This window comes from Anoplophora glabripennis, unplaced genomic scaffold (genome assembly GCF_000390285.2).
Source record: "Anoplophora glabripennis isolate ALB-LARVAE unplaced genomic scaffold, Agla_2.0 scaffold690, whole genome shotgun sequence".
Lineage (NCBI taxonomy): Eukaryota > Metazoa > Arthropoda > Insecta > Coleoptera > Cerambycidae > Anoplophora > Anoplophora glabripennis.
In genome coordinates this window covers 12,252-39,476 of record NW_019416782.1, presented here as the reverse complement: position 1 = coordinate 39,476, position 27,225 = coordinate 12,252, and the positions used below count along the sequence as shown (strand labels likewise).

Sequence of the window (27,225 nt, the reverse complement as noted above, 5' to 3'; positions counted from 1 at the left end):
ACGCATGACGTCGATATTTCTCAGAAAATCCTCTATTTGGGTGAAAACTGGCCAAACGAAACGAAAATGATATATTTGGACAAAATTTAGGAAAAAATCAGTTTTGACCCATGTTTGTGCCAATTTTCTCCCAAAAATTTCACTTTTCTTCGAAATTCATCGGAAAGTCATAAATTTTGACTAAAGGATCGTGTTTAGCGTATCGAATTCCTTCGGAAACGTGTTTCTTGGGTTTAGACTTTTTGTTTGTTTTATTTATTAAATAAAATTAGTTGTTATTGAAGTACCACGTTATTTATGAACTAAATAACTATTACAGATTTGCATGATTTCTCTCAACTGTTTTCTGCAACTTGAGTAAACCACATGTTTTCTCTACTTTTAGACACTCACCCCAAACGACGCATTTTCGGGCATTTCTTTTGTTTATAGGGACATTTTTGATAATGTGTCGCTTAGAATCTACCATTAAAGTTTTGCCACAAATTTTACGTTAAAATTATAACTCTTTGATGAAATGAAAAGTTGATTACAATTCTTTCAGCTTTGAAGTAAACAATATTGGTTAAAATTTTAAACCTCGTTTTTAATAAATTTTCACGTAAAGATTTCAATTTAAGTCATACGTAGATATACTTCTGTATAAATAATAAAGACGACGCCGGTCAACACTTTCATCCCCCTGGTCTCCAATTAGTGTGCCCGGTTTGATTGTAATTATTATGGTACTACAGCTTCTAGCTGCCGGCATTACCCTTGTCTCCATTGTGTTGAGCTCTAATGGGATCATGTTACCTGCCCTACATAAGAGCGCTCCAGTCTATATAAATGTTGGATCAACCATCATGCTTTCCTTCACCCGTGCGAAAGGAAGTGGTCGGATTTTCACATTATTATTTTTGGATTTTTTCCATTTTTGCAGTGATTTTCTTTTAATTGAATTACTTTGTCTCGTAACCATTACTTCATTTGGTCCTTTCGACATGCGGATGTAGGGCATTTTCAGCTTGCACATTATGCATAGTCGATCGCTAATACAGAACATGGCGGCAATTTCAATATAAGTTTTGTTTGTAACCATTTTGTGCGATTTTGAAAGTTCATATCATCACGATAGTCCCCCGATTTAGATTTCGACTTAAAAATTACTTTCGCGTTTAATATAAAACCATTCCGAGCTCTTTGTTGCTTTCATGACACCAAAAAATGTTCATGAATGTTCGAAGAATGAATGTTCGTCTCATTCTTGTAAATTGGGCGACCCTCTTTCCGAAATTGTTTCACTCTTCTTAAAATAACTTCAAGTCTCAGATGTCATTACATGCAATTAATAGTTGTTCAATTGGTCTTTGTTTTGTACTACCGGAATCCTATAGTGTGCAAAAGCTTACCCTAACTTTCCCTACCACCATTATATCACATCTTAATAGATGTGAGGTATGAGTAGGTGTCGTTTTTTCTTGAAAATACCATTTTGAACGGTTCTTTATAGTACTTTTCGATCTAAATTTATTTTTGATCATTTTTTAAATTCATGAAGCCGGATTAGTTTGACAATTTGCGATATCTTTGTAATCACACTAATGCCAGCTGTCTTTGCAATTATTTCTTGTTCTTTTCCAAAAGAAATTAATACATGTAATTCCATAGTTGAAACAACTTTTCCTCAGACTGTCCAGTTTCAACGTTCAGATAGACAATAAGCTCCAGAGATAGTCTGGTAAGGTTGCTGTGAAGTAGCACATCTTAATTCACTCGTCAAGTGAAAAATATTTTTTATAAAGTTAATTAGTAAAATTTGGCATAATTCTTGTTAATTTACACCCAAAATGTATTTAGCTGCAGAAAAGTTAATTGTGACAACTGGCATGACAGCAGCACACTTAGTTTTTCTTTGATTGATTGCAATCATATACGGTGTGAGGTGAATGGTAATACATTTTATTTTTTTATTAATAAACGAAAAGTTTTAAAGGAAAATTGCTAATGAGGTAAAAGTTTCTAAAAGAACCAGTTTATCTAATGCGTATTTTTGGATATCGAGTTTTTATGAAATATAAAAGTTATGGCAAAAAATGGCTTGAGGGGTGGTTATTTCAACCCCTTTCGAGGGGTTAAAATTTTCGAAAAATAGTTGAAAACTCGCATCTGTATTAGTAAACAACCTGTAAAAAATTATATAAAATACCTCGTTCGGTTTTCAAATTACAGCCAATTTTCATAATTTTTTTGGAAACTTTAATGGCCCATATCTCTTCAGGGGTGAACATTTTACTAAGGCGATTTTTTGCAGATCGTGTTCTTTTGAAATGTAGATTCACTGGTATCATTTATGCTACTCCATTCAAAAACACCCTGTATACAACTTGGCAAACTTTAAAAATTTGAAACAGTATCTACTGTTCCATAGCTCATTTCAGAAAAAGAATATCTTGATTAAAAGATACACGAATGTCATAAAAAATCTCGCAATTGTTCCTAAAATCGCAACACGAGCAAATTGTGCATACATACATGTTTGAAAATTTGAGAAAATCTGCAATTTGTTGTAACAGTAATCATACTATAAATATCGAATTTTTACACAATTTGTTCCTGTCTCGATTTTAGGAACAATTTTGTAAATTTTCATGACTATGTTTTTCCGGGTAGAGGTAAGTAAGTCTGTTTAAGGTAAACAGTTTTGACCATATTTTCCTTATTATTAGAGACAGATCTACCACATTTTAAATCACTCTTATCTAGACAATTCGTGCAAATATAAAAAAATGTTTTATAAAGCAAACCCTTACTAGATTTACGTTGAGAAATCATGTTCATTTGTTTTTGTAACATAGATATTAAAAAGTAAAAAAGTTTCCTACAACTTCTACCCTCACATTTTATTTGTATCGATTTTTTATGAAAAATATAAAAGTTGATAATTATGGTGTACCACCCACCAAGTTATTCAAGGTGGCTCCGTCTCATTCTTTGTATAAAACATACTCTAAAAATATATATCTTTTCAGATTCATGAAAAAGCAATGACGGGACCCTGGAAAACCTGTCTGCTAATGAGCTTCCTAATTCCATCATGTATTCCAACACCCCATCGAGGTCGGCATCACCCTCCAGAACCTCACGCGGAGGCCTATCACATGTCAAGAGACCCCTTCGATCCCCACCGCGACTCCGAAGAGTTCAGGCGAGACGCTCCCGATGACAAAAGAGAATTTACTCGACGAGATTCCATTGATGACGATCCTCTGGTGGTTCAAACAAAGAAAGGTAAAGTCCGTGGAATCACTTTTACGGCAGCGACTGGAAAAAAAGTTGACGCCTGGTTGGGAATTCCCTACGCGCAGAAACCTGTGGGGAACCTGAGGTTTCGGCATCCCCGACCCATGGAAAAATGGGAAGCCGTTTTAAATACCACTGTTCAGCCGAATTCTTGTGTACAAATAATAGACACTGTGTTTGGTGACTTTCCAGGAGCCACTATGTGGAATCCTAATACTCCCCTCAGTGAGGACTGCCTTTATATAAATGTAGTAGTACCAAAGCCACGACCTACTAGCGCTGCTGTGATGGTGTGGGTTTTTGGTGGTGGATTCTACTCGGGAACAAATACGCTGGATGTATATGATCACAATATTCTCGTCTCCGAAGAGAATATTATACTAGTATCCATGCAGTACCGCGTTGCTTCCCTTGGATTTCTCTACTTCGGTACGTCTGACGTTCCTGGCAATGCAGGCATGTTTGACCAAATGATGGCCCTGCAGTGGATAAAAGACAATATCGCTGCTTTCGGGGGTAACCCCAACAACATAACCCTCTTTGGTGAGTCGGCAGGAGCCGTTTCTGTTTCTTTACATTTGCTATCCCCACTATCAAGAAACCTGTTTTCTCAAGCTATAATGGAATCTGGGAGTGCAACAGCCCCATGGGCTATCATCTCCAGGGAAGAGAGTCTCCTTAGGGGTCTTAGATTGGCCGAGGCTGTGGGCTGTCCTCACGAACGCAGCGATCTAAGTGCTGTCATAGATTGTCTCAAGAAGAAAGATCCCGTTGAGCTCGTAAACAATGAATGGGGTACGCTTGGAATATGCGAATTTCCATTTGTTCCCGTAATTGACGGCGCTTTTCTAGACGAACACCCGGTACGTGCGCTAGCCAACAAGAACTTCAAAAAGACAAACATATTAATGGGCTCCAATACAGAAGAGGGTTATTATTTCATAATATATTACCTAACGGAGCTATTCAGAAAGGAAGAAAATGTTTATGTGAATCGGCAGGAGTTCCTGCGTGCCGTCACAGAATTAAACCCCTACGTTAACGCCGTCGCCAGGCAGGCCATTGTGTTTGAATATACCGACTGGTTAAATCCTGATGATCCGGTTAGTAACAGGAACGCCCTCGATAAGATGGTGGGTGATTACCATTTTACCTGTAATGTAAATGAGTTCGCGCACCGTTACGCGGAGACGGGGAATAACGTCTACATGTACTATTACAAACACAGAACCGTAGCGAACCCATGGCCGTCGTGGACGGGCGTTATGCATGCGGACGAGATTAACTACGTGTTCGGCGAGCCCTTAAACCCTACCAAGAGTTATACGGCCCAGGAGGTAGACCTCAGCAAGAGGATAATGAGATATTGGGCCAACTTTGCCAAAACGGGAAATCCCAGCTTATCACCTAACGGTGTTTGGACACCGACTTTTTGGCCTTTGCATACAGCTTACGGCAGAGAATACTTAACACTCGATGTCAATTCCACTGCTACTGGCCGAGGGCCTAGGCTCAAGCAGTGTGCCTTCTGGAAAAAATACCTACCTCAATTGCAACAACTTACAGGTACGTGTCTAAATTTCAATTGCATGACTGAATTTTAATCAAATAATAACGTTTTCATACAATTGCTTTTAGCGAATATATGGAAATTGTGTGATCATTTTTATTTGTACAAGGTACATACAAGATGTCCATTTAGTTCTTCCATCTGCTTTACCTTTTGTTAGAGAAAAATTCTCGTTGTGGGGTTATTTAAACTAAAAAACGGCTCATTTTAAAATTAACGATTTTATACAGGGGGTCGTAAAACAGTATAACATATAAAATAATATTTTATCAAATTTCTTTTGGTCTGAAATGCGAAATGCATGTCACTAAGTTGTCGTTGTTTTTTAATATTTTTTAGTCATTAACAACTGTACATGCAAATTTCAATATCTCCTGTGTCATGGAGTTTATTTTCATAAAATTGTAGAGAGTTACTTGGCTAGGTCTAGGTGTTTCACACGAAAATAACACTAGAATAAAAACATTTTACACGGGGTACCCAATATTAATTTCTAAATGTCGATATCGTCAAGATATTCAATTTCTTTTCAATTTTTTAAATGGAAGACCCTATAACGTATGTAATACAGAATTATCTTTATTTTCATAGCAAATATACACAAACGGTGCCCAAAAATGAAACCTAGTATTCTTTGATTAATTTTAAGGAGAGTCTTTCCTATAAAGTTTTTATCTAGGACCCCTTGTTAAAAAGGGTGTTAAACTTAAAAAATATTTTTAATTTTTTTAATAATTTAATAATTAGAAATTCGGCGCATGTATTTATGTAAACATTGTCCAAAATCTGGGGCCTTTTTCTAAAATTTAGACGCTCCAGTGACGGACACACAGAGTATCGGTGGTAGCATCTAAATTATAGAAAAAGGCCACAGATTTTGAACAATATTTACATAAATACTTACATGTGCCCCATTTTAAATTATTTCACTCACTAGTTTCTAAATTATTAAAAAAAAAATTAAAAATATTTCTAACGAAGCGTCCTAGATAAAAACTTTATTGGAAACCGTTTGTGAATCACCCTGTATGCATATTTAATATTGGAATTTAAATATGAAAATTAGTCTTAAAGAAAATTACAGCGTATTTTTTTCAAAATTATATTCTCTGACTTGTTTTTTGTAAATGTTCGTTTAGTCTCTGAAAAATGTTACAATGAGAAATCTTCATTATCATTCTGAAACTGTCGTTTCTTTATGCAACTACTGAATTTATACATTTTTAGGGGAGGGTGTCTTTTTTTACTTTGACAAGTACATGGAAAAAGTTATACTAGGATTAAGATTAATCTACTTAAAGTATGTATTTCAACACTAACTTGATTTTACTTATTCCTCATGTATACGAGTAGTAATTTATTTAAAGATTTTTCTTATTCTTATATAATAAGATCAAATAATGAAAATTATTTTGAATCAAGAAAGTTTATTTAATATCGGGTGTGGTTATACTTCTTTAAAGAGATATTTTTATTCAGATAAGAATTACTTGTCCCAATAACATTTTTCTGAATAATGTTATCTTTGTTTGAACATTTTTTGACTTTTAAGTTCAGTTAAGTTAAAGCAAATACTGCAAATCTTTAATACAATAATATTGAATAAAGTAGAGTATATGGGATTAAGAATGAATAGAAAGTGAAATATATAATCATAATTCTTCATTTAAATAACATTAATGGTTCTTATGAATATACTGCATTTTTGTTTAATTAGACTAATACTTAATTATTTACTTAAGGTACGCTACGGAAAACATGTTTTAAAATAGAAATAATCAGTTATAATTTTTATACATAAACAACTTGATAGAAATCAATTTGAAGATAATTAAAAATGAAGTAATATTTATACCTGATGGATCGAGGATCTGGGAAAATTTTAAACTAAATTAAGTGATGTATAGTTTATTTATAATGTAACTTTGTTTTATATAAAAAAAATGCTCAAATATAAATTTTGCTTTTGAGAGTAATATAATAACTCTCAACAATATGCAATATAATAAAAAAACCTTTTCACATTGGTTGTTAAATACGGCTTATTTATATACACTTCATTTAATACCTGCATTTAAATTAAGACCATAAATGTAATATAATTTTATAGATTATTATACGGGGTGAGTCATTTTGATGATGCATATTTTGAAATCTCGGAAACACTAACATACAGAAAAACGGGTAAGTTTTAGACAATTCTGATGTTAATTACATATTATTTAAAAAAAAAAGAAACTTATTATAAAATTTTTGAAATGTGAGACCATATCAGTGAAAATTTGTATCAGAACTTTCACTGTGGACTAGGATTTTCCCCCACAGAGCCTAGTCCGAGAGCAACAAAAACAGATCAAAGATCTGGCGGCTACTAGATGTTAGTATTTAGGTGGTGGAACTCATTCATTTTAAGTATTGTGTGAGAGTACTGTAATGCATATGATTTAGCCGTTTCAGAAAGATACAATGCTTTTGCTAATTGGACTTGTCACTTTACGATATTATTTTTTTATTTCATAAAGCCATATGTTGCGAGGAAAGGAGAATTACGGATAGAAATGCCATTGAAGTAGTAAGCTAGTAGCCATAATACACAACATTTTGATAATTTGAAAAGGAAATTGCATAATTGGTGCGTCGATCAGTTTTAAATAATTTTATGATTAAAGAAACAATCTGAAGGCGTAAATTCCAGATAAAAATTCCTTATTTAAGTATTTATTTTACATTATAAAATAACCCAGTTTTACTGAAGAAAATGATTCATTCATGAACGTTACAAATGAGTACCTTTATAAAACCTTCACCAAGTTATGTAAAAAAAATATTTTTGTGTTATTGAAAATGAACAGAACTATTTTTAATTTTATGTAGTTTTTTATAGATTATAAGTTGCTTCAATTTCTAACAAAGTTAGTTAGCGGCCCATCTACAAGCCTTACGTCACTCACGTCAATATTTTTACGTATTCCTTAAAGGTATCAAATTAATTGAAAACAGACAAACTTTCAATAACTATAATATAAGAAATGTATCTAAATAACATCAAAGAAAACCACGTATTGAAATCATTAAATAATATTGCAAACTTTCAATTATCTCACTACAACACCTAACATTCCCAAGGAAAGATATCATTCTAAGTGACTTCAGAATCACCAACTTTATTGCCTTCTAAAGGTACACAAACCAAACTTACCAGATCGACCATAGTGTATCAGCCACTCACCCACTCAACCGATACCGATTTCTGAAAAAAATTACGTACAGGATCAATCCAACTAGACACATAGTTGTTTACAAAAGTGACAATTATAGAAGATTTGGAAGAACTTCATCGAAAGCCCATCACAGAAGACAAATATGACATTTAGATTTAGAGTAAAGGAAACCTTTGATAATAAAGTTCTGAAATCAACAACTCTAAACCTGACGGCTGACTCAAATATGATAGCGATATACTCGTATTTATTATTTGGCCTCATAACAACAACGTTCTGAAATTCTTAACGAAATAGAAAAGTACCATTCCATTTTGAGATGTTTTTGTCAAAAGGATATGAAATGACGTCACAGGGTTTCGTTACCTCAATACATGCATAATATAAAACCGCATGGAAAAATGTATTCATTATTACATTTCGCAATAATGACTGTGAAATCTAATTATCTAAAAGATAAAGGAAAATATTGACGTCACTATAGAAAATGAAAATAACTTTAAACTAAGTGATAGTGATAAGAAAAATATATGTAAGAATTTTTATTACAAGATAGAAACTATAAAAAAAAAATATTTATATCACATTTAACACATCAAAGATATTTACAACTGTGAAATCAGCTTCATATGATATTTAAATTTCTACCATATTCTGTTATAGTTGCATTTGTGACCTATATAATCCATTGGTTGCGGCAAACCTTCGAATGTACATAAAACGTACATCATGGGAATAGAGAATGTCTTTTTACGGCATATGTGCCCAGAATATTACTCATGCAATGATTTTGAAATGAACAGAAGAGGCCAAACCTTCCATAACTTTATTTTATAGGGCTTTTAGGACGTTAAACTGTATTATGTACGTTTTATTGATTGGCAATATAAATATTTATCTTCAATCTTAAATTACGGGGAGAGGCAAATAGATGTTTATGAAAGTTTAAAAGTGGAATTTATTATATTATATTACTGATAACAGCAGCACTAATTTTATTAAAAATAAAACTATTAGAAGAAAAAGATGCCCTGTGCAACTATATCAAAAAGGATCGTAGTCATATTTATTTTTTTCAAGACTATATTTCTTAAGTTTATGATATTTTTATGTTTATACAGATAATTAAATACTACACTCATAAAAATTTTATGTAAAATTACAAACTAGATCATTGGTTATTTTGACACCACAGTAGGTAATGTTAAATTACATCACACAAGTGTAAAGTTATATTAATCATGTAATTTTACACTATTTGTGTAATTCACCCAAAATGTAAATTTGCATTATCGATATGTGTATTGTGTATATACAACGTAATTTGACCAAGAAACAGGAAAACTACATAATATTTTTTAAGAAGAAGAAAAAAATCTAGGCATTATTATTTTGTAACATTTTTAGAAAGAATACCTTTTTTACATACATACTTAAATATTTTTCCAAAACAGGTGTCGGCATACTTACTTAATTGAAATAAAATGACACAAAATAAAGTTAAAAGGATATATTAATGTAGTAAATGACACATATTCTCTAGAGAAAAATATAGATTTATGATTTATTCCTAAAGATAAATAATAAGAATATTATTTAAACTAATTAAGCTTTCTTAAAATAATAGATTTAAATGAACGAAGTCAATAAAACTCAAAAATATATATAAACAATTTCTGTAAAAACCATCTCTACTTATTTAAAGGACAAAGCATATTCGCGAATGCAGCTAAGAGCTCGCCCTCTGGCGATGACAAGTGATACTAGCGAAACAAGGTAAACATTTCTTCTGTGTGTGACATTTCGTTTTGTATTTTATTTGAAACTGTGTTTAGTGTTAATTTTTTGAACACTGTTATTTTAAGAAAATAGTGTGAGGAAAACTTCAGCATTTATGTATAGAAAGAAGAAACTGTCAAACTATTATTGTTCAGTTCAAGGTTGCTCTTCATGGTCCAAGAAACATCCAGAATTAAGTTTTCATCAAACCATTGAAGAAATTTTCAAAATATTATTGCCGATAGATAATACTCCCTGAATTTCATGAGGGTTTTTAGTAAGTAAGGGCACTAGTTTGCAGACACAATATAAATTTCTAAATTTAAATTAAGTTTGCCCAATTTTCCCATACAGTACCACATGATCAGCGTTAAAAACTCCTTCTAATATACAACGAGAGTTTTCGTTGGCATATATGTAAATAGGAAATGTATTCCACAACGGATATGTTCATTGTTATAACCTAATAAAATGTACATTAAATTGTAATGCTAGAGACAAATAAAGTAGACAAATACTTGCCTTAAAATTTATTTATGAAATATTTGAAACCTATAAAATAACACAAAAGTTAAATAACCGCAGTTTGATAACAAAATTACTAATAATAATGGCAAATAAGACACATGTTGTTCAAATGAATGAACGGCAATGTCAAAATTACCTTGTCTCGGAGCTTACTGCTTTCGCCGCTTGGTGCGCTTGCATCTTAAAAATTATCGCAGATAGGGTTATTCACGCAACTGGTTCATTAGAAGGATGCGAAGTTACCATGATAGGATTTTGTTGAAAATTTGAATACATGAAACGCAAAAAGTTTGATTCAATCTTCCTAAATTTCTTTTTTATCATTGGTAGTAATAATAGTAACAGTGGCGGCGCGTGAACATTGATTGAATGTGTTCTGCTTAAGGTTGTTACATTTGTTGAATTGAATTCCGGGATATTAAGTGCCCGGAGTCTCTAAATGGCGGCGCAGGCGAAAAATTTTAAAATTTTCAAGGTCAAGCGTTTTCCTGGCACTTCTGAATTTCAAGGAAAGACGAATTTATAAAAAAATACGGATTTTCACAGGAATGATTTTTGAAATTGATACCTTTTTGAAATATCCATTTACGAATTACCTACTGATGGTATAATAAATTGGAATAAACTAAATATATTTTATTAAATTATTGAATATTGTTTATAAAAAAAATCGTTTGTGAAATTTACCAACGATTCAACGAATTTTAATTTTCCTCGGCGTGTTATGATTTTTTCTTTATCTTTTTTTATATATATGTACATTATATTATATTCCGGGAGTTATACGTGCAAATCCGAAATCCGGGACCATACAGCTAATTCCCGGTACAATCACAGAAAATCCCGGTCATACCAATGTGGCTAGATGTTCTTTTAAAATGTCGTCAAGATCTACACTAAAATTTATGAGTCCACGAAACACATCAGGGTTGTCCGAATTTTCTGTCTCGTCGTGTCCGAGAAGTGCTAATTCGAAAGCTCCGCAAAATTTTATGCAATCTATGATTTTAAATAATACATGACGATTTTTCATTACCTGTTCATATGTTTCCGTATATTATCCCAATATGCAGAATCTAACTGACTTCTTATGTTTATTTTACCTAAAGACGTAATGACTTAAATCTTTCACACTGTATATTGTCCATGCTTTATCCCCACCGAAAAGTAAGCACGGAAAACAAAACAGTGAATATTTTAAATCACACCCGCACACCCACTCTGCTTTTGTGTATACATTATTGTTTTTTTATAACTTTTACTTCTTTTATTTTTAGTTTATCCTCATAAGGCAGAGAACCAAAGTTTTTTTTTAAACGAAACGCTATTCATTTTAATAACTATAATATCCGTAGATGCCTAAACGAAAATATTCACACGTGCCGCTCGCAGAAATAAACCACCACATACCACGTACGAAATATTACTGCATTTACTACAGAGTGCAGACTGCAGCGCTGTGACTATTGCAGCCGCAAAAGCCCCTATCTCCGTGTACTGGGTCACGTGCCTGATCAGCCAATAAAAACAAAGGACGCATATAATTGTTCGCTGTCCACACATTGTGTATATGAGGTTGCATATATTAAGGAGCGTAGTTCGCGTCGCAATAAATAATAATATAAGTTCCTAGATTTATTTTAGCGCGAGTACATTTGGATTCTTTAAATATTTTGTTGATATTTAATATGATTAAATACATAAAATTTTATGTGTTCTGCAGCTCCGCAGCTCTTATGGTAAAACCGCCACTGAATAGTAATGAGGATATCTCTCATTAAATGTGCGGCATGAATTTCAGGTTCAGAACCTTGAACACTCGCCATGAAAAAAGAATAAGTTTAAAATATCAACCATTTTTAGGAACACAGAAACGTCAATGAGTCTTTTTTTGTTGCTTTGACAGGGCATTGCCTTTTGATTTAATGGGTAACTATGAGTTTCTTTCACGAAACACGATTTCTTGCATTTTAAACAGAAAAGTGGTGATAAATCAGAAACCATAAAAAATAACTATAGCAAGCCTTATTTGTACTGACGTAGATTTTCTAATAAATCCAGAATTGCGAAAATATACAGGATGTTCCATTTAAAAAAATAACTTACACATGTTTAAATTCTCTCTGGTTTGTCAATTAGGTAGTTTTCATGGTTCTCTATAAAACTGGCTAATTTTGAAAACATCGTAAGGAAACCCATGACTACTACTTTCATTGACCCAAAAATAAAGATCTCCGCGTGAACTGTTTCTAGAATACTTTTGAAGCCAATTTTTTTAAAATCGCATATTGAAAACGACTAATTTTAAATATGGAAAAGTTTATACAAAGTGACCCTAATATTTAACGTAGAATCCAAAATGCAATAATATATAGGGTGTTCCATTTAAAATAACAAAGTAGGTGGCAACTTCCGGAATAAGCGGAGGTGCAACAATTTTGAAAATATTTTCACTGAAAAGTTCATGGCCGGTAACCTGGGTATTCAAATTTTCAACAAAATCGTAACATATACCAGCTGCGTGAATAACCCTGTATATTCAATTTTACACACTTTCATTTTGGTTAGGTCTTTATCCTTCAATGTATAAAATTAAATTTAATGAGTTACCAAATAAGTTTTCATACTATCGAAAACCATATAAAGCTTGAATTAATCCAAGACTGAGAGACTAAGTATGACGACCAATGAAATAAACCATATGTACTTAGACAAATGAGATATATTTTCTTCCATAAAATTGACTCCTAATTTAAAATGATTAAGTATAAGGAAAATAATTTTTCATATATCATATATATTCATTTCGGGTAAAAGTTTTACTGCGGTTTTCATTTATTTCATTTTCTGGATGAAAATTTTGCCCTAGTTGGCGCGTCTAGTTCTATTTTAAGGTGAAATCTTTGAGCCATTTCGAAAACAATTCTTGAGAATATTAAACTAAAAGCAAAATATAGTGTAAGTAAAACAATAATTAAAATAGGCCTTAAATAGTAAGCTACAATATGGATGTATGTGTGTAAGGGTTAGGCAAAGTTCAATATTGATTAAACTTTAAATGAAGATATACGAAGAGATTTATATTAATTTGCATTAGTCATATCATTTTTAAACCTCAGTATTTATTTAAGTTATATTTATGTAGTTAAAACATTGTGCCATATTATTATACCACAAATTAATCTAAACATGCCTACTGAACAATTAGCACAGTTTTCTACACACGTCAGATAACACCACATCGAGTGATTCTCTTGGTTCAACTAGGTATTGTGATTTTATCTCACAGTGCACATCGAGCGGCGCCTCCACCATTTTTTTATTTAATTTTTAATTGGGTATAATTACTATGTTAGAACCGTACATATTTTTCAGTTAAGAGCCAGGAATATCTTACTGTCTACTAATGTAATTTTCACTAACAAAATTTGACAAACACACTTTACATATAACACAAGATAGAAAAACAAAACAAGCATATATTAAAGTATGTTAAGTATTCAACTCCAAATCTCGACGTCCATTAAGACGTTTCTCAAAAACGTAAAGACCTATTAAATTATTACCCACTATTAATGTATGGGCAGGAATAGTGGGTAATATTTTAATAGGTCCATGTGTTTTTGAGAAACGTCTGAATAGACATCAATATTTGGAGTTTTTTCAAAATTATTTGCAGCCACTATTAGACGATGTTCATGCGCGAAGGGGCTCCTCCCCATTTCAATATTGATGTATGAAATTATTTATCCATTGTGTTTAATAATAAATGAATTGGTAGAGGAGGGCCAATTTCATGGCTACCACGTTCTCCAGAGTATGTATTCCAGAAATGCTTTTTCGTACAAACAAATAACAATCGTAGACTTAGAAAGTGTGTGGAGGTGGAAGGTGCCCATATTAAAAAAGTATTTTGTAGTTTTCTTTCTTGTAAATTCACACAAAAAAAATTGTCTGTACTTTTCATGCGACATATTATGTTATCATAAGCTGCCACATAATAGGAATTTTCTAACCTCAAAACCCCAGTATACCATTGGCGCGAATGTGCAATTTTTTTGAAAATTCGTGATATCTGACCTTAATTGAGCCCTTTTTTTGAAGTTAGAAAAAGAACCAGCAATTCTCGAGGATTCACGTTCGACGGGGTCTTAACCATATAAATGAACATTTGAATATAGAAAAAAATTGTTTGTATTTTTCCTTATACTTTATCGTGAATTTTTGATTTTTGACCAATTTTTTTTGAGGTTAGGAAATTCCTGTGGTGTGATAGCTCAATTCTCACACCAGATTCGTAATCAGGAGGCAAAAATACTACGGATAACATATGTCGTATGAAAAGTACAGACAACTTTTTTTTGTGAGGCTGTTATTTTTTTACCTTACTTTAACTTATTCTTGTTTTGTTTTTCTATTTTGTGTTGTGTAAAATGTGTTTGTCAAATTTTGTTAGTGAAAATTAAATTAGTAGACAGTAACACTTTCTAGCCTATTATTTTAAAAATATGTATGGTTCTAATATAGTAATTATGTCCAATTAAAAATTAAAAACAAAAAATGATGGAGGCGCCGCTCGATGTGACATAAAATCACAAATATTTCCTAAACTGTTAATTTTACCGAGTTGAACCAAGAGGGTATTATCATTGGCAAATTCTTCAGGGAACTTATTTTTAATGCAGGCAGATTGCGATCATCATCCATGCAAAAATTCTGGGTAGTTAACCATTGGGCATAGTCCGTCTCTGGAGTATTGGGCATAATGAAGTTTCACTTACAACATCAAAAACATGCTGCATGTGTTATCGATCACCAAATTTACATTATGCCGAAGTTAATGGTTTAGAGATTGTAAATAAAAATAACTTTTAATTTCCCCCTGTTGAGGGACCGTAACTTGTTAACGAAGGCCCGTATGAAAAGCAATGAAAATAGTACTATAACTTTTTTCTTAATCAAAAACAAGCATATATCCTTTTCCTAAAATGATTTAATTCAAGTACATATAATATTAGCAAATAGATATATTATTATACCTTGAAAATGAATAAAACTTTATTAATTGTTTATGATTTATTATATGTATATAGTCAAAAGTATGGAAACTCCCAAAAATCTTAGCGGGAAAGCATTTTTGGGATAAATGGTGAGGACAAAAGTCTCATTATTTTTCACGACGCATCCAATGGTACCTTTGACCTTGAGTCAAGGTCAAGATTCAAGGTCATATCAGGATCAAGTCGGTTTTTTAATGGCGACCCTCCTCTTCGACCCCGGAAATAGAAAGAGCAGAAAATTCTGCATCCGAATATGTCATTGACCGTGACCCTCAAAGTCAATGGTCAAGGTCAGTTCAATTCTTTCAATTTTTTATTTTTAACCACGGAATCAGAGGCTGTGACAGTCTTTGAGTAGATACCTGATGGTACTCCTTAGTGACCTTGACTTTGAGGTCAAGATCGAAAGAACATGTCAGGGTCACATCGGTTTTTGGAGTAGCGACCCCTTATTTCGACGCTAGAAATAAGAGAGCCTAAAATTACACATGTTATTATGATCCTAAACTTGCCCTTATGGTCAATGGATAAGGTCAGGTAGAGGTCAAATGATTATTCCGGCTAATTACAGTAAAAATTAAAATTTGAACTCGAACAGACCTTGACTATTGACCTCGAGGTCACGGTCAATGTCGTACTCGGGCGCAGAATTTTCTGCTCTTTCTATTTCCGGAGCCGAAAAGAAGGGTCGCCATTTAAAAAAACCGACTTGATCTTGATATGGCCTTGAACCTTGGCCTTGACGTCAAGGTCAAGATTGCTATTTGATGCGCCGTGAAAAATGTTGAGACTTGTTCTCACCATTTATCCCAAAAATGTTTTCCCGCTCAGATTTTTGGGGGTTTCTATACTTTTGATTAACCCTGTATTTAATTTCAGCTGAGCATTAAATTAATTTTTAATTAATTAATTATATCAGCATTAAGAAATAAATAAACACAAGTAAATTACCTATATATTGTACTGGATAGACTTGGTTCTATTTTCTGTAATTATTATAATAACACTGAAACAGGGAGTTTCATATTCAATATTATGGCGAAGGTGCCGGACTAACCGTATTGATATTTCATAATATACTGAACAAAATGGGTCCGATTTCAAGGTAACTTTTCAGGATAAAAATAAACGTATTTAGATCAAATTACCAGTTAACTCAGCGAAAAAAAAATTACCATTCAAAGGTGGTATTGGTAACGAAAATTCTCTCCTAAATCTTGGTGTCACCAATATTAATGATTTGTTTAAAATGAACAATGACAAATCGTTAAGTCTACGCTTGAAATAATGCCATAGCTGTTTGGTTGAATGGGTCAGAACGGAATGTTATGTTTTAATGTAATATTGATGTTACTGTTTTTATAATTCTTAATTTTACCGTCATTTAATTGCCAACATGAAGGAAATAAAATTACTGTTCCAAACAAAATTACTGATCACGTGGTTTGTAATCATTTATAATAGCTTTGTACCAGTACCAGGGCATTCGGCACCCGAGGTAGAAAGACATTGGCGTCGTGGCGTTACCGTTCATCCGATTGAAATAATATGGGCTCAAGTTAAAAACAACGTAGTAAAAGAAAAATGTTTTATTTAAATTATATCTCAACAAATATCGTACGGACGATATGTTCCATTTTTGACAGTATCACCCATATTTGAGAACACATGGGTTGGTTTTCAAATTCTTTTTATAAGCTATAACTTGGAAATCTACTTACCTACCGTACGAACTTTATGTTTTCATCCCAGTTGCATGGACTATACTCAGTTTAAAAAACTGCCGAAAATTATAAAATTGTATTAGACTTTTTTAAGAAAAAGAAAAAACTGATAGCTTAATTAAAATCTACATATCCATATTTGCTATTATAAGCAGGTATATTAAAATTAATATTGATCAAACATGGTATTGCTTTAGTATTATTTTTTTTTAATGCAGATATTTGGAATATCCTGTACAATGCCAATAAATAATTCATTACATTGAGCTGTTTTAGACTAGAATTTCTAACAAAAGGTGATCTTTATACGAAGCATCCACCAAATTCAATTTTATTTTTAAACGTGATAAATAGATGGTAAGTAGAGACAATCACTATAGTGTTGCATTAACAGTAAATATAATGATACATTTATTTAAAAATAAATTGACAAATATCAAAAATTAAAATTTAAGCAAATTATTTCATTGAAAATTTTGTTACTTGTTTTTTTTGTTTTTATTATCTACTTATTTGTAATATTTCTTTAATATTCTCTTTACTTTGACTTTTATTTAATTACTTTGAGTAAATCTTGCTTAAGGTTCATATTTTCAAGATTTATTTTGTTTATATTCAATAGGAGTGAATTTTTATGTAAAAAAAGTTATGTCAAATATATTTGTGGAGAATGTCGTAGCTAACAACCTTTAACAAATAATCAAAAACTAACATCACTAATGTATTTAACACCTTCAAAAACTCACCTATACTAAAATTCAATATATTGCATTGTTTTTTCTGGGAAAAATTATGACAAAAATTTAATTAATCTATCTCAAACACAAGAGATGATAGACCCATGGTTCATTGGAAGAAAAATCTTATTTTTTGATGTTCTGTCAACTGCTGAAATTATGAAAACTACGGGGCTGGACATAAAAAATGTTAGCTAATGAGTTTCATTCTGTAATTTTACCTAGAGCTTTTAAATTCTTTGTTTGAACTGATTTTATGAACAATATGATGAAATAATGGCTTTGCAGAGGGTATTCTAAATATATGCACTTAAAAAATCATACTTACTAAATCAAATACCCTACATAAATATGAAATTTTGGTATTAGCAAATAGGTATGGATGCATATGGTTCAATAAAGCTATCAGTTTTTTTTTTCTAAAAAACATTCCTAATACAATTTTATAATTTTTGAGTCTTTTGAACACAGTAAGCCATGAAATTGGGGTGAAAAATTTCTCACGGGAAGGTAGATCTCTAAGCTATAAAAAGAATATGAAAATCAACCAATGCATTCTAAAATATAAGAACTATGCTACTCAAAACTTCAAACACGAAATTTCAATTTGAAACAAAATATTTCGTGTTCTAAGTCGAAATTTCTTGTTTGAACATGAAATTGTATGTTTCGAGTTTCAGTTTCAAATTTCGTGGTTGAACTTGAAATTTCGGGTTCCAACTAGAAATTTGATAAACACCGAATAAATAAAACGTGGCCTTTCTACGCTTACGAAGATGCATGATCATCATATTATCATATAATATATGATATTTACAGCTAAGCATACCAAAAATTTCTCTATAATTGTCATAAATTAATTGAGAATTTCCAATTTTTCTTCAATCTAACAACAAATCGTTTCTGCATGAGCGCTATTTGACCCACAAAATAATATTATGCCCATATAAATTTTGGGCATTAAACTAATGGGTGTGCTTAGAACGAGGGGTAGAGATACTATTTTTAATTATTGAACACTACATTATACAAAAATTATTCGGATTCCAAATTTTAAACATCAATCTTCCCTTTTAATCTTGCGTCCGTGATAGAAAATTTCAACCACCGTCTGACCATAATAAATTGTAGTCAAGTCAGGTTCATTCCTCACTCTAGTTTAATTATGTTGGCAAATTGTCTTTGTTTCTTTGTATGTAACAATGGGTAAAGAAAGAAATGGACAGTTGTACCGTTACTAAGGCATTTGTTTCATATAATGTTCTCTGTTCTTCATGCGCAAAATATAATTTAAAAAATGGTATAATGTTATCTACTCTCAAAAGTCTCAAGTGAAACGTTCTAGATTATGACGCCAAAAATATGTCAAATATGCGTTTAAGTAGTACTTATATACTTATTGTTCTTTAGTACCTATTACGCGTATATTATGAAATCAAACACTGCATTCCCCAAAAATAAACTACCAACGTCAACGTGGTGATTATAAACATTGAGACTGATTACACAAATCAATATAGAATCAAACTTCTGGAAAATATGCGTCCTTAATAATATTAAGTGATAAATTTCAAATTCTAATAACTAATGACTATATCAGACAAACATCTTTTATCTGTACTACACATCTATTTGAATAAAATAATTTTATTGAAATACGAGCTTTCTAAGATATTCTTTTATTTAATTTTAAAATATTTCAGTACAACTTGGTACAGGGCGATTGTTGGGGGAATATAAGCTCAGTTTCTTTACCTAAAACAGAGATCATTAACAACACATTAAACAGATTTTTCTTTTCTGTAATTTTTTTTAGCTTTCCAATTTTCTGCAGTTACAGACGACCGAACATTTAGGGGTAAAATTTAATTTTTTTGCTATTCAAACATTTATTTTTCTCCAACCGTCACAAAACCTATGATATTTTTGACTGTCTGTCTGTCTCTAAGACCGAGAAAAAAAATGGAATCCTAGCAACAAAAGTATTCCCTTTTAATCCTAGTAGCTAAAGTTTTAATTTATAAAAGTTTATTCAACAATATTTACCAAAATCCACATTGATATTAAATACACAGTTTAAACATGTATCAAAATTAAATAAACCACTGAAACTGCCACTACCGTCATTCTTCGGGAAATTCTCAAAGCAGTCCAACAAGTTTTCATTAATAGTTATATTATTTTCAGATGTTGTGGAATCAGAAATGACAACGGTGCTTGGTTTATCATTACCACTATCAACTTTCAGTATTCTTTTCGCAATATTTTCTTTATTTAAAAGTGAATCTTCAATGTAGCCTTCCGCCACAGTGCTCGATCCCCATAAAAAAGATTTTTATTTTTTATTTCAAAGTTTTCAAAGATATTTAATCAAATTGTACACACAGTATATGGACTACGCACTATAAAGGGGAATAATATTGTTTCCATTCTACCAGTGGCGGAGTTATTGGTAACCACTAACCAGTGACATTTATTTAGCAAAAAAGTGATTCGACCCTGGATAAAATTAAACAAATTATCATTTAATTCTGAACAATAGTCGTCCCTTGATATTTTTTCAAATCTGTCACTGTTGCTCCACAAATAAAATTCTTAGGATCTATTACTTTATATTTTACGAAGATTTTGTTTCTGGGGGAAAATACAAAACACGCTCGGCTTTAAAAAAAATTCTCCACCTTTTCCAAAACTGCAATAAGATAGTAAAAAACGGCTTGATATGGATTGCAAAGATGTAAAGTACCTACAATTAACAAAAAAATAAAAGTAACTTTATGTAAAAAACAGATTTTCTTAATAATAGACTGCCCTCACATTATTGAGTCTAGAGTTATTGTCCAGGAAATATTTCGAATTAAATGTCAATTCTTCGTGAATATCTACTAGCCTAGCATAAACTTAATTTTTTTGGTAACCCGAAACAAAGTAGTCGAGGTGTGTTAGATCTGGACAACGCGTTACAAACTCACCTCGTCCTATCCATCTATTCTGACAATTTGTATTAAGTTGAAAATACATTTGTTTCTCTTAAATTGAAAGGAAGACCATGCACAAAGTCAAATAAATCATTGTTCAGGAACTCAAGAAAAGGTTGACCATTAATTCTACTTGGCAGAAAACAATATCTTCCGTTATACGTATCCATACGTTCTCTGTGAATTTACTACTCCTCTTCAAATAAAACACGCCTCATCTGTTGATTCTTGTGATCAAAAGTGGAGATCCAAATTGTCAAGAAGCCATCCACAGAAAGTTAAGCTCTTCTGGATCTTGTGGATGTAACTGTTGCGCGAGTTGGTAATGAAAAGCTTTTTAATGATGTCTTTTTAATGTCTTCCAGATGGTAGTTTTTCTCAAATGCGTCGTTGTGCGAGTGCTTAAACTGCTGTCTTCGGGCTCCATATTCTTGTTGTCTGCCACATAAGCCCTTATTATGTAAAGGCTAATGCACACTTACCAAAACCTTGCGATGTGGACGCCGGCGATTTAGAAATCTTCTGGCATAATATCGAACACCTTCTACCTAATCTCCATTGTAGTACCGATAAAGGAAATTGATATCTGCTCATTCGCAAATTGAAAAGGCATTGTTGCGACTTTGAATATCAAACATAAAACCGCTACCAAACATTCACCGAAATTACAAATCACACAAATTGGCAAATTCATCTGCATTGATCTAACCTTGTTCTCCATAACAATCTACTGATTTGCTTGAAATTCTAACAGAAGTATCAATGAGCCTGAAATTTTCTGAAAACCAACGGTGACGTATACGAAAAAGTCTCAAGAGACAGCTTTTGTTTAGAATTCATCCAACAATAACTTATTTGATTTTGTCCAGGCCCGTACCACTTTTTTGCTGAATTAATGTCACTGATTACCCATAACTCTGCCATCGGTAGTTAGAAATTTAATATCATTCCATTTTACGGCCGTCATGTATGTACTGTGTGTGCAAAATTTGGTTTAAATATCTTTGAAAACTTAAACTAAACTTAAAACAAAAACATATTTTTTTATTATAACTCATACCTTATACCTTCTTTTTTTATATGAAACTTTTTGCTTAAAAATAATTTTTCTATTACCTGTTTTATTTAACGCACTTAAAATGGGGACAATATTTAAGCAAATAAATTATCTATTTACTTATACTCAAGGTTATAATTTCGAACTAAATAAAATTATTTTACTTACTTACTAATAAACATGTTTTTATTGAAAAATGATTTCATTAATTCCGGATTATACAGATATACCAAATGAATGTATTCTTGATCCAAATATAATTTTTTCCATGTACTTTTCCTGATGCCGAAACTATAGAACTGTCTACTGCTGCTTAAATTATATTTACAAAAAAAAAATAGTTTCTGGAATTTGGCGTATCTACTTGATTACTAAATATTCTTTTGATTAAACCTGTTATGAAAATGTACCTGTAGTTTTATTTTGTTAAAAAACAAGGTTTACAATTTTATTTTCTAACAAACTTCTATTATATTTTAGCTGAACTTCAGAATACTCCATCTAACAAGGATTGCAACAACCAGGCGTCTTCAAATATACCGTTATGGAGTACCACTGGTGTCCTGATATTCATAGCAGTAATAAGACAGACACCCTTCCAATAAACATTGATGTAGAAATCGGAATTTCTCCACGAGCAGATGTAGAAAAATCAGAGCCTTTTTAACATGTCTGATATTTGTCAGAGGCAATATGGAATTAATGAACTGGTTTAGATTTCTGCTTTTGCTATGTAGAATCAATCAATATCTATGTCTAGTTCACTCTGGATCAGAGCCATAAATATATGAAAATACCTAACGGAAAAATGTGTGTATGTTATACCGCTTATTTTTGGGGGTGATATTTTATTTGTATACTTTATAAACAAATCGAAAATGTAACTTAAAATTGTCTCATTTTTTTTTTAGTTTTGAAACTTAATTTTCATGATTTTAAAAACAATATATAGGTATATATATTTTCTGAATTTGAATAAATAAAATGAGAATTTTTATAATTTTGAACGTCAATGAAGCCTCCTAGCCAAAAATGACGTAAATGAAAGTTGTTCAGTTCATTGGCGGAAAGCGGTTGCTGACCTTGAATTTGACCTTAACCGTGACCTTGAAGGTCAACTTCATAATTTTAAATGGTACCCTCTATTTTTTTATCCTGGAAATGGACTCGGAAAAAAATTTTTACATCCAGACATGATCTCATCTGTCAGGGTCAAGGTCACAGCGCATTCAAATAATTCGTCACCCCTGCAGCAACCTCGGAATAAGATGTTTGCTCCCAAATTCGATGGGATTTTCATCAATGTACATACTCAGTCATGACCTTGATCTTAACCTTCAAGGTTATTGGAAGGTCGACTACAGAAAGCTACCTTAATGACCTCAACAAATGTGTTTAGGGATGTTCGGGACCATGGATCGGTGATCTTAGATTTAATCTTGAAGGTCATTTGAAGGTTAACTTTGTTTCTTTTTATATCGGTGCCTGTATTCCTGAGTTAGATCCTTGGAAAGGCGGTTCTACACCCGAGTACGTTGTGACGTAATCATCTTCCACAAATGGTGTGATATTTTTAATTTTTTTTTCAATTTTTCACCGTCAGTGAATCTCACTTACTTTGTAACGTACTCAAATATGTCTTTTTCAATTATCAAGCAGAGTTCTGCCTTTGTTGAATAACGAGTAATTTTTTTCGTTCTCCCCGCACCCATTTGTCACATTATTTGTTCTTGGGATTGATAATACAGAACCTTCATAAATAATTAGAAGCCACGTGACCAGTAATTTTATTTCCTTCACGTTGGCAATTCAATTACGTTAAAATTATAACAATAAGATCAAGATTTCATTAAAATCCAACATTCCATTTCATCGGCTGGTGTTTGATGTAATTTTTCACTTGATTCTATTCAATCAAACAGCGAGCGTATTATGTCGAGCGTAGACATGACAGTTTGTCATTGTTTATTATGAACGAATTATTAATATTGGTGAGAGATTTTTAAATTGGCTGTACCAACAATGTATTGTTGGTTGCCTAAGATCGGCGGTCACGTGGCTTGTAAACATTTATGAAAGCTCGGTACCTAACACCAATATATTACATTGATCCGTTATTAATTTAATTGCATATTGAGAAAGGCAGTATGGCGTCAACGTCGGAGCAACGTGAACTCGTTGTGACCTTGACCTTAACTGCAAGGTCAAAGTTAAGATCACATCCGGATGTAAACTTTTCTGCCAAATCTATTCCTATGGTAAAAAATAGGGGGTCCCATTTAAAATTATCAAGTTGACCTTCAAAGTCACGGTTAAGGACAAATTCAAACAACCGCTTTCGCCCAATGAACTATACAACTTTCATTTAGGTTATTTTTTAATCGGAGGCTTCACTGAGGAGATATTCACGTGTATCGATTAAAATAGGACACGAGGTATATTTTTATGAAACACTAAAACAAGATTACCCTATTGTCTGTACACTTATTATCTTAATATTATTAATATATGATATTATNGCTGTGATATTAACTATGACACGTTGAAAAATATAATTGGTTTATATATTGAAAGATTGCAAACTAATGCATGAATCTATTCATGATTTATGCCAGGTTCATCGTTTTTCTTTCTTTCTTTTTTATTTTCGTTAGTTTTTAGTGTTTAGTTGAAGGTCTATTCTTTCTGTATGTTTCCTGTAATTGGGTATTTTATTTCCTGTTGGAAATAAAGGTTATTATTATTATTATCATTATCATTATCATTGTCATTGTCATTGTCATTGTCATTGTCATTGTCATTGTCATTGTCATTGTCATTGTCATTGTCATTATCATTATCATTATCATTATTATTATTATTATTATTATTATTATTATTATTATTATTAGTCAGAAAAATTAATGAACAAAGAAATTCAGGATTTCATTAATGTAAAATCTAATTATTATACGTACATACCAATATAATAGGAAATTGGTATTTCTAATATTTAGATATTAGATTTTAAGAATTCAAAACCTGTTTTTAAGACAAACGTACCATAACTCTTAGGGATAGCAGAATATTAAATGTAATAGTAATATAAAATGGTATGAAAAACGAGGTGGTTTAGCGAATTTTGACAATATATTTTTTACGTAAAATTAATAAGTGGGTACATAAGAGAATCTTAACTAATGAGCTCTGAATCCTAACCTAAAATATATTAAATAAAATATTCTAGGTTTGCAACATAAAAACGGTAGGTATGCTGTTGCCAAATTTCTATATTGGTTGATTATTTTTTAAGATATCTGTAAAATTCAATTAGAAATCAATCGATTAATCAATTAATGGTACAAAAGAAAAAAATAATAAACATTGATCATTTTCGAATGAAAAAGTTTTAGCGTTGAATGTGAAAGAAACTACAATACCTATAATATCAATATATACAAGATTTATTAATTTTAATTAATTAATACAATTATAGTTAATGATTTCAATAAGGGCAGAGGCCACTGATATTTCTGGCACGTACATAATCTAAAAACAACAAACTGCATCATTATTCACAACAAATAAAATTAAAGTAGTTTATATTTTGAAATTGCGATTTGTTGATAAAGTATTTTCTTTATTTTTATTTTAAGTTTTTCATTTTGCTGTTAAAAAAAAGTGATACTGAATAAATTAAAAACGAAGTATCACCTCCTGTCCTATTGAATTAAATGTAAATAATTATTTGCCATAAATTTTTGGCCCTCTTCCAGAGTCAAATGGAATCGCTTATGAAAATGAATTTCATAAACCCGGCCTTATTTAAGGGCTGCAATGCGGTTGGAATTGTCGAATCGCTAAACGGATCTTTATTTTGTAAACTTTATAAATCCGTTCATGACACTTATACTGAAATTATCAAAACTACCATATTTATTTTTCAATTTTTAACCAGTTAATTAATTATTATCTAGAGTTTTTCGATTGTAGACACTTTTTGAACAAAAGTACGTTTTGTGACAACCTATAGGTACAAAAAATTTTAGAGAGTAAAGAATATACTTTTTCACTATAAAATTTATTGCTAATGTTGTATAAGCCAAGCTTCAACTGCATGTAATCAATTGCAATTTTAAGTCAAAAAATTCTAACCTACACTGTCCGAGCAAATATACAATGTGTACCATTGAAGGTTGCATCATCAGTTTCTTTATTTTTCTAACTTTCGTTTTCGTTTTGTTCTTATTGTCATTTTTTATCATATTTTTTATTGCATTTCTTATTTTCATTAATTACATTTTGTTGAATTAATTAATTTGTTGATTATTCTTGTTTAAGAATTTTTGTTTAAAACCGAGACACATTTAGTGGTTACCCCCATATTTAGTTCTGATTCTGTTAAACTTTAAGAACTTTAAGAAGTCAAAGTAATACTAGGCTGCAGCATATGCAGATTTTTCCAGAAGAAAATGCTAGTTGAAATTGCTGTTTAAAAAAGCATGACGACGTTATTCAGGGTAAGAAAAAATGTTTCTTAATAATTTATTACCTACATATTGTCCTCAAATATCTCAAAATAGATTTGAAAAATTTTGCTTACATACCTATCACTAAATGTTATCATTTTGCTACACTAAATATAAGTTTTAAATGACACGGCAATGAAGTTGTAAAGCTTTTCATTAATTATAATTTTTTACCTAATGCTAGAGAATACAGTGTCATTAGACTTACAATTACCTAGTTATTTTAATACAGTAGATATTATAGTTTAACAGTTTATTTATTTATATTCTACATATGTAAAACTTTACGCAAATAAAAATTATGTAGGTTTTTTTTATGAAAAATAATTTACCTAATAAAAGACATTAAAAAACTTCTATAAATACACGGTCAAAAATAGATTATGGTGTGGTTATGGTATATTTGCATAATTTCAGTATATGGGTCAGTTACAAGATGAAACATAACTTGGATGGACCACGATTGTTTATGATTTAGCCTAAGCCTATATTTGTTCAGTATATGGGAGCAAAACCACATAATTTAGATTACCAATAAAGGGCATTGTGAATGCTTTCACAAACAAATTGATTTAATTTAAATTTAAAAAAAGAACATATTAGTATTTCGGTATTTCGTCGATGTTGTGGAGCTTTTAGATTTTTGTATATTCTATAGAAATCTTCTAAATATCCTCCTCATCCCTCTATTCATATTACGTACGAGGATAATATTTATTTCATAATTGCATCTGCTCCGTACAAATTTATTTTTATTTCATAAAAAATGGAACCATTTGGT

General features: G+C 31.4%; 1 protein-coding gene across 1 annotated transcript in view; it reads left to right on the top strand.

The window, feature by feature from the left end:
* Positions 1-22,727, top strand: part of LOC108912487 (acetylcholinesterase) — a 38,443-nt gene extending 15,716 nt beyond the window's left edge. The window contains exons 2-3 of the mRNA XM_018717720.2: positions 3,012-4,848; positions 22,417-22,727. Of these exons, the coding sequence (XP_018573236.1) occupies positions 3,027-4,848; positions 22,417-22,541 (1,947 nt within the window). The 5' untranslated portion in view covers positions 3,012-3,026 and the 3' untranslated portion in view covers positions 22,542-22,727. The remainder of the gene's footprint in view (positions 1-3,011; positions 4,849-22,416) is intronic.
* Positions 22,728-27,225: the final 4,498 nt, after the last annotated feature.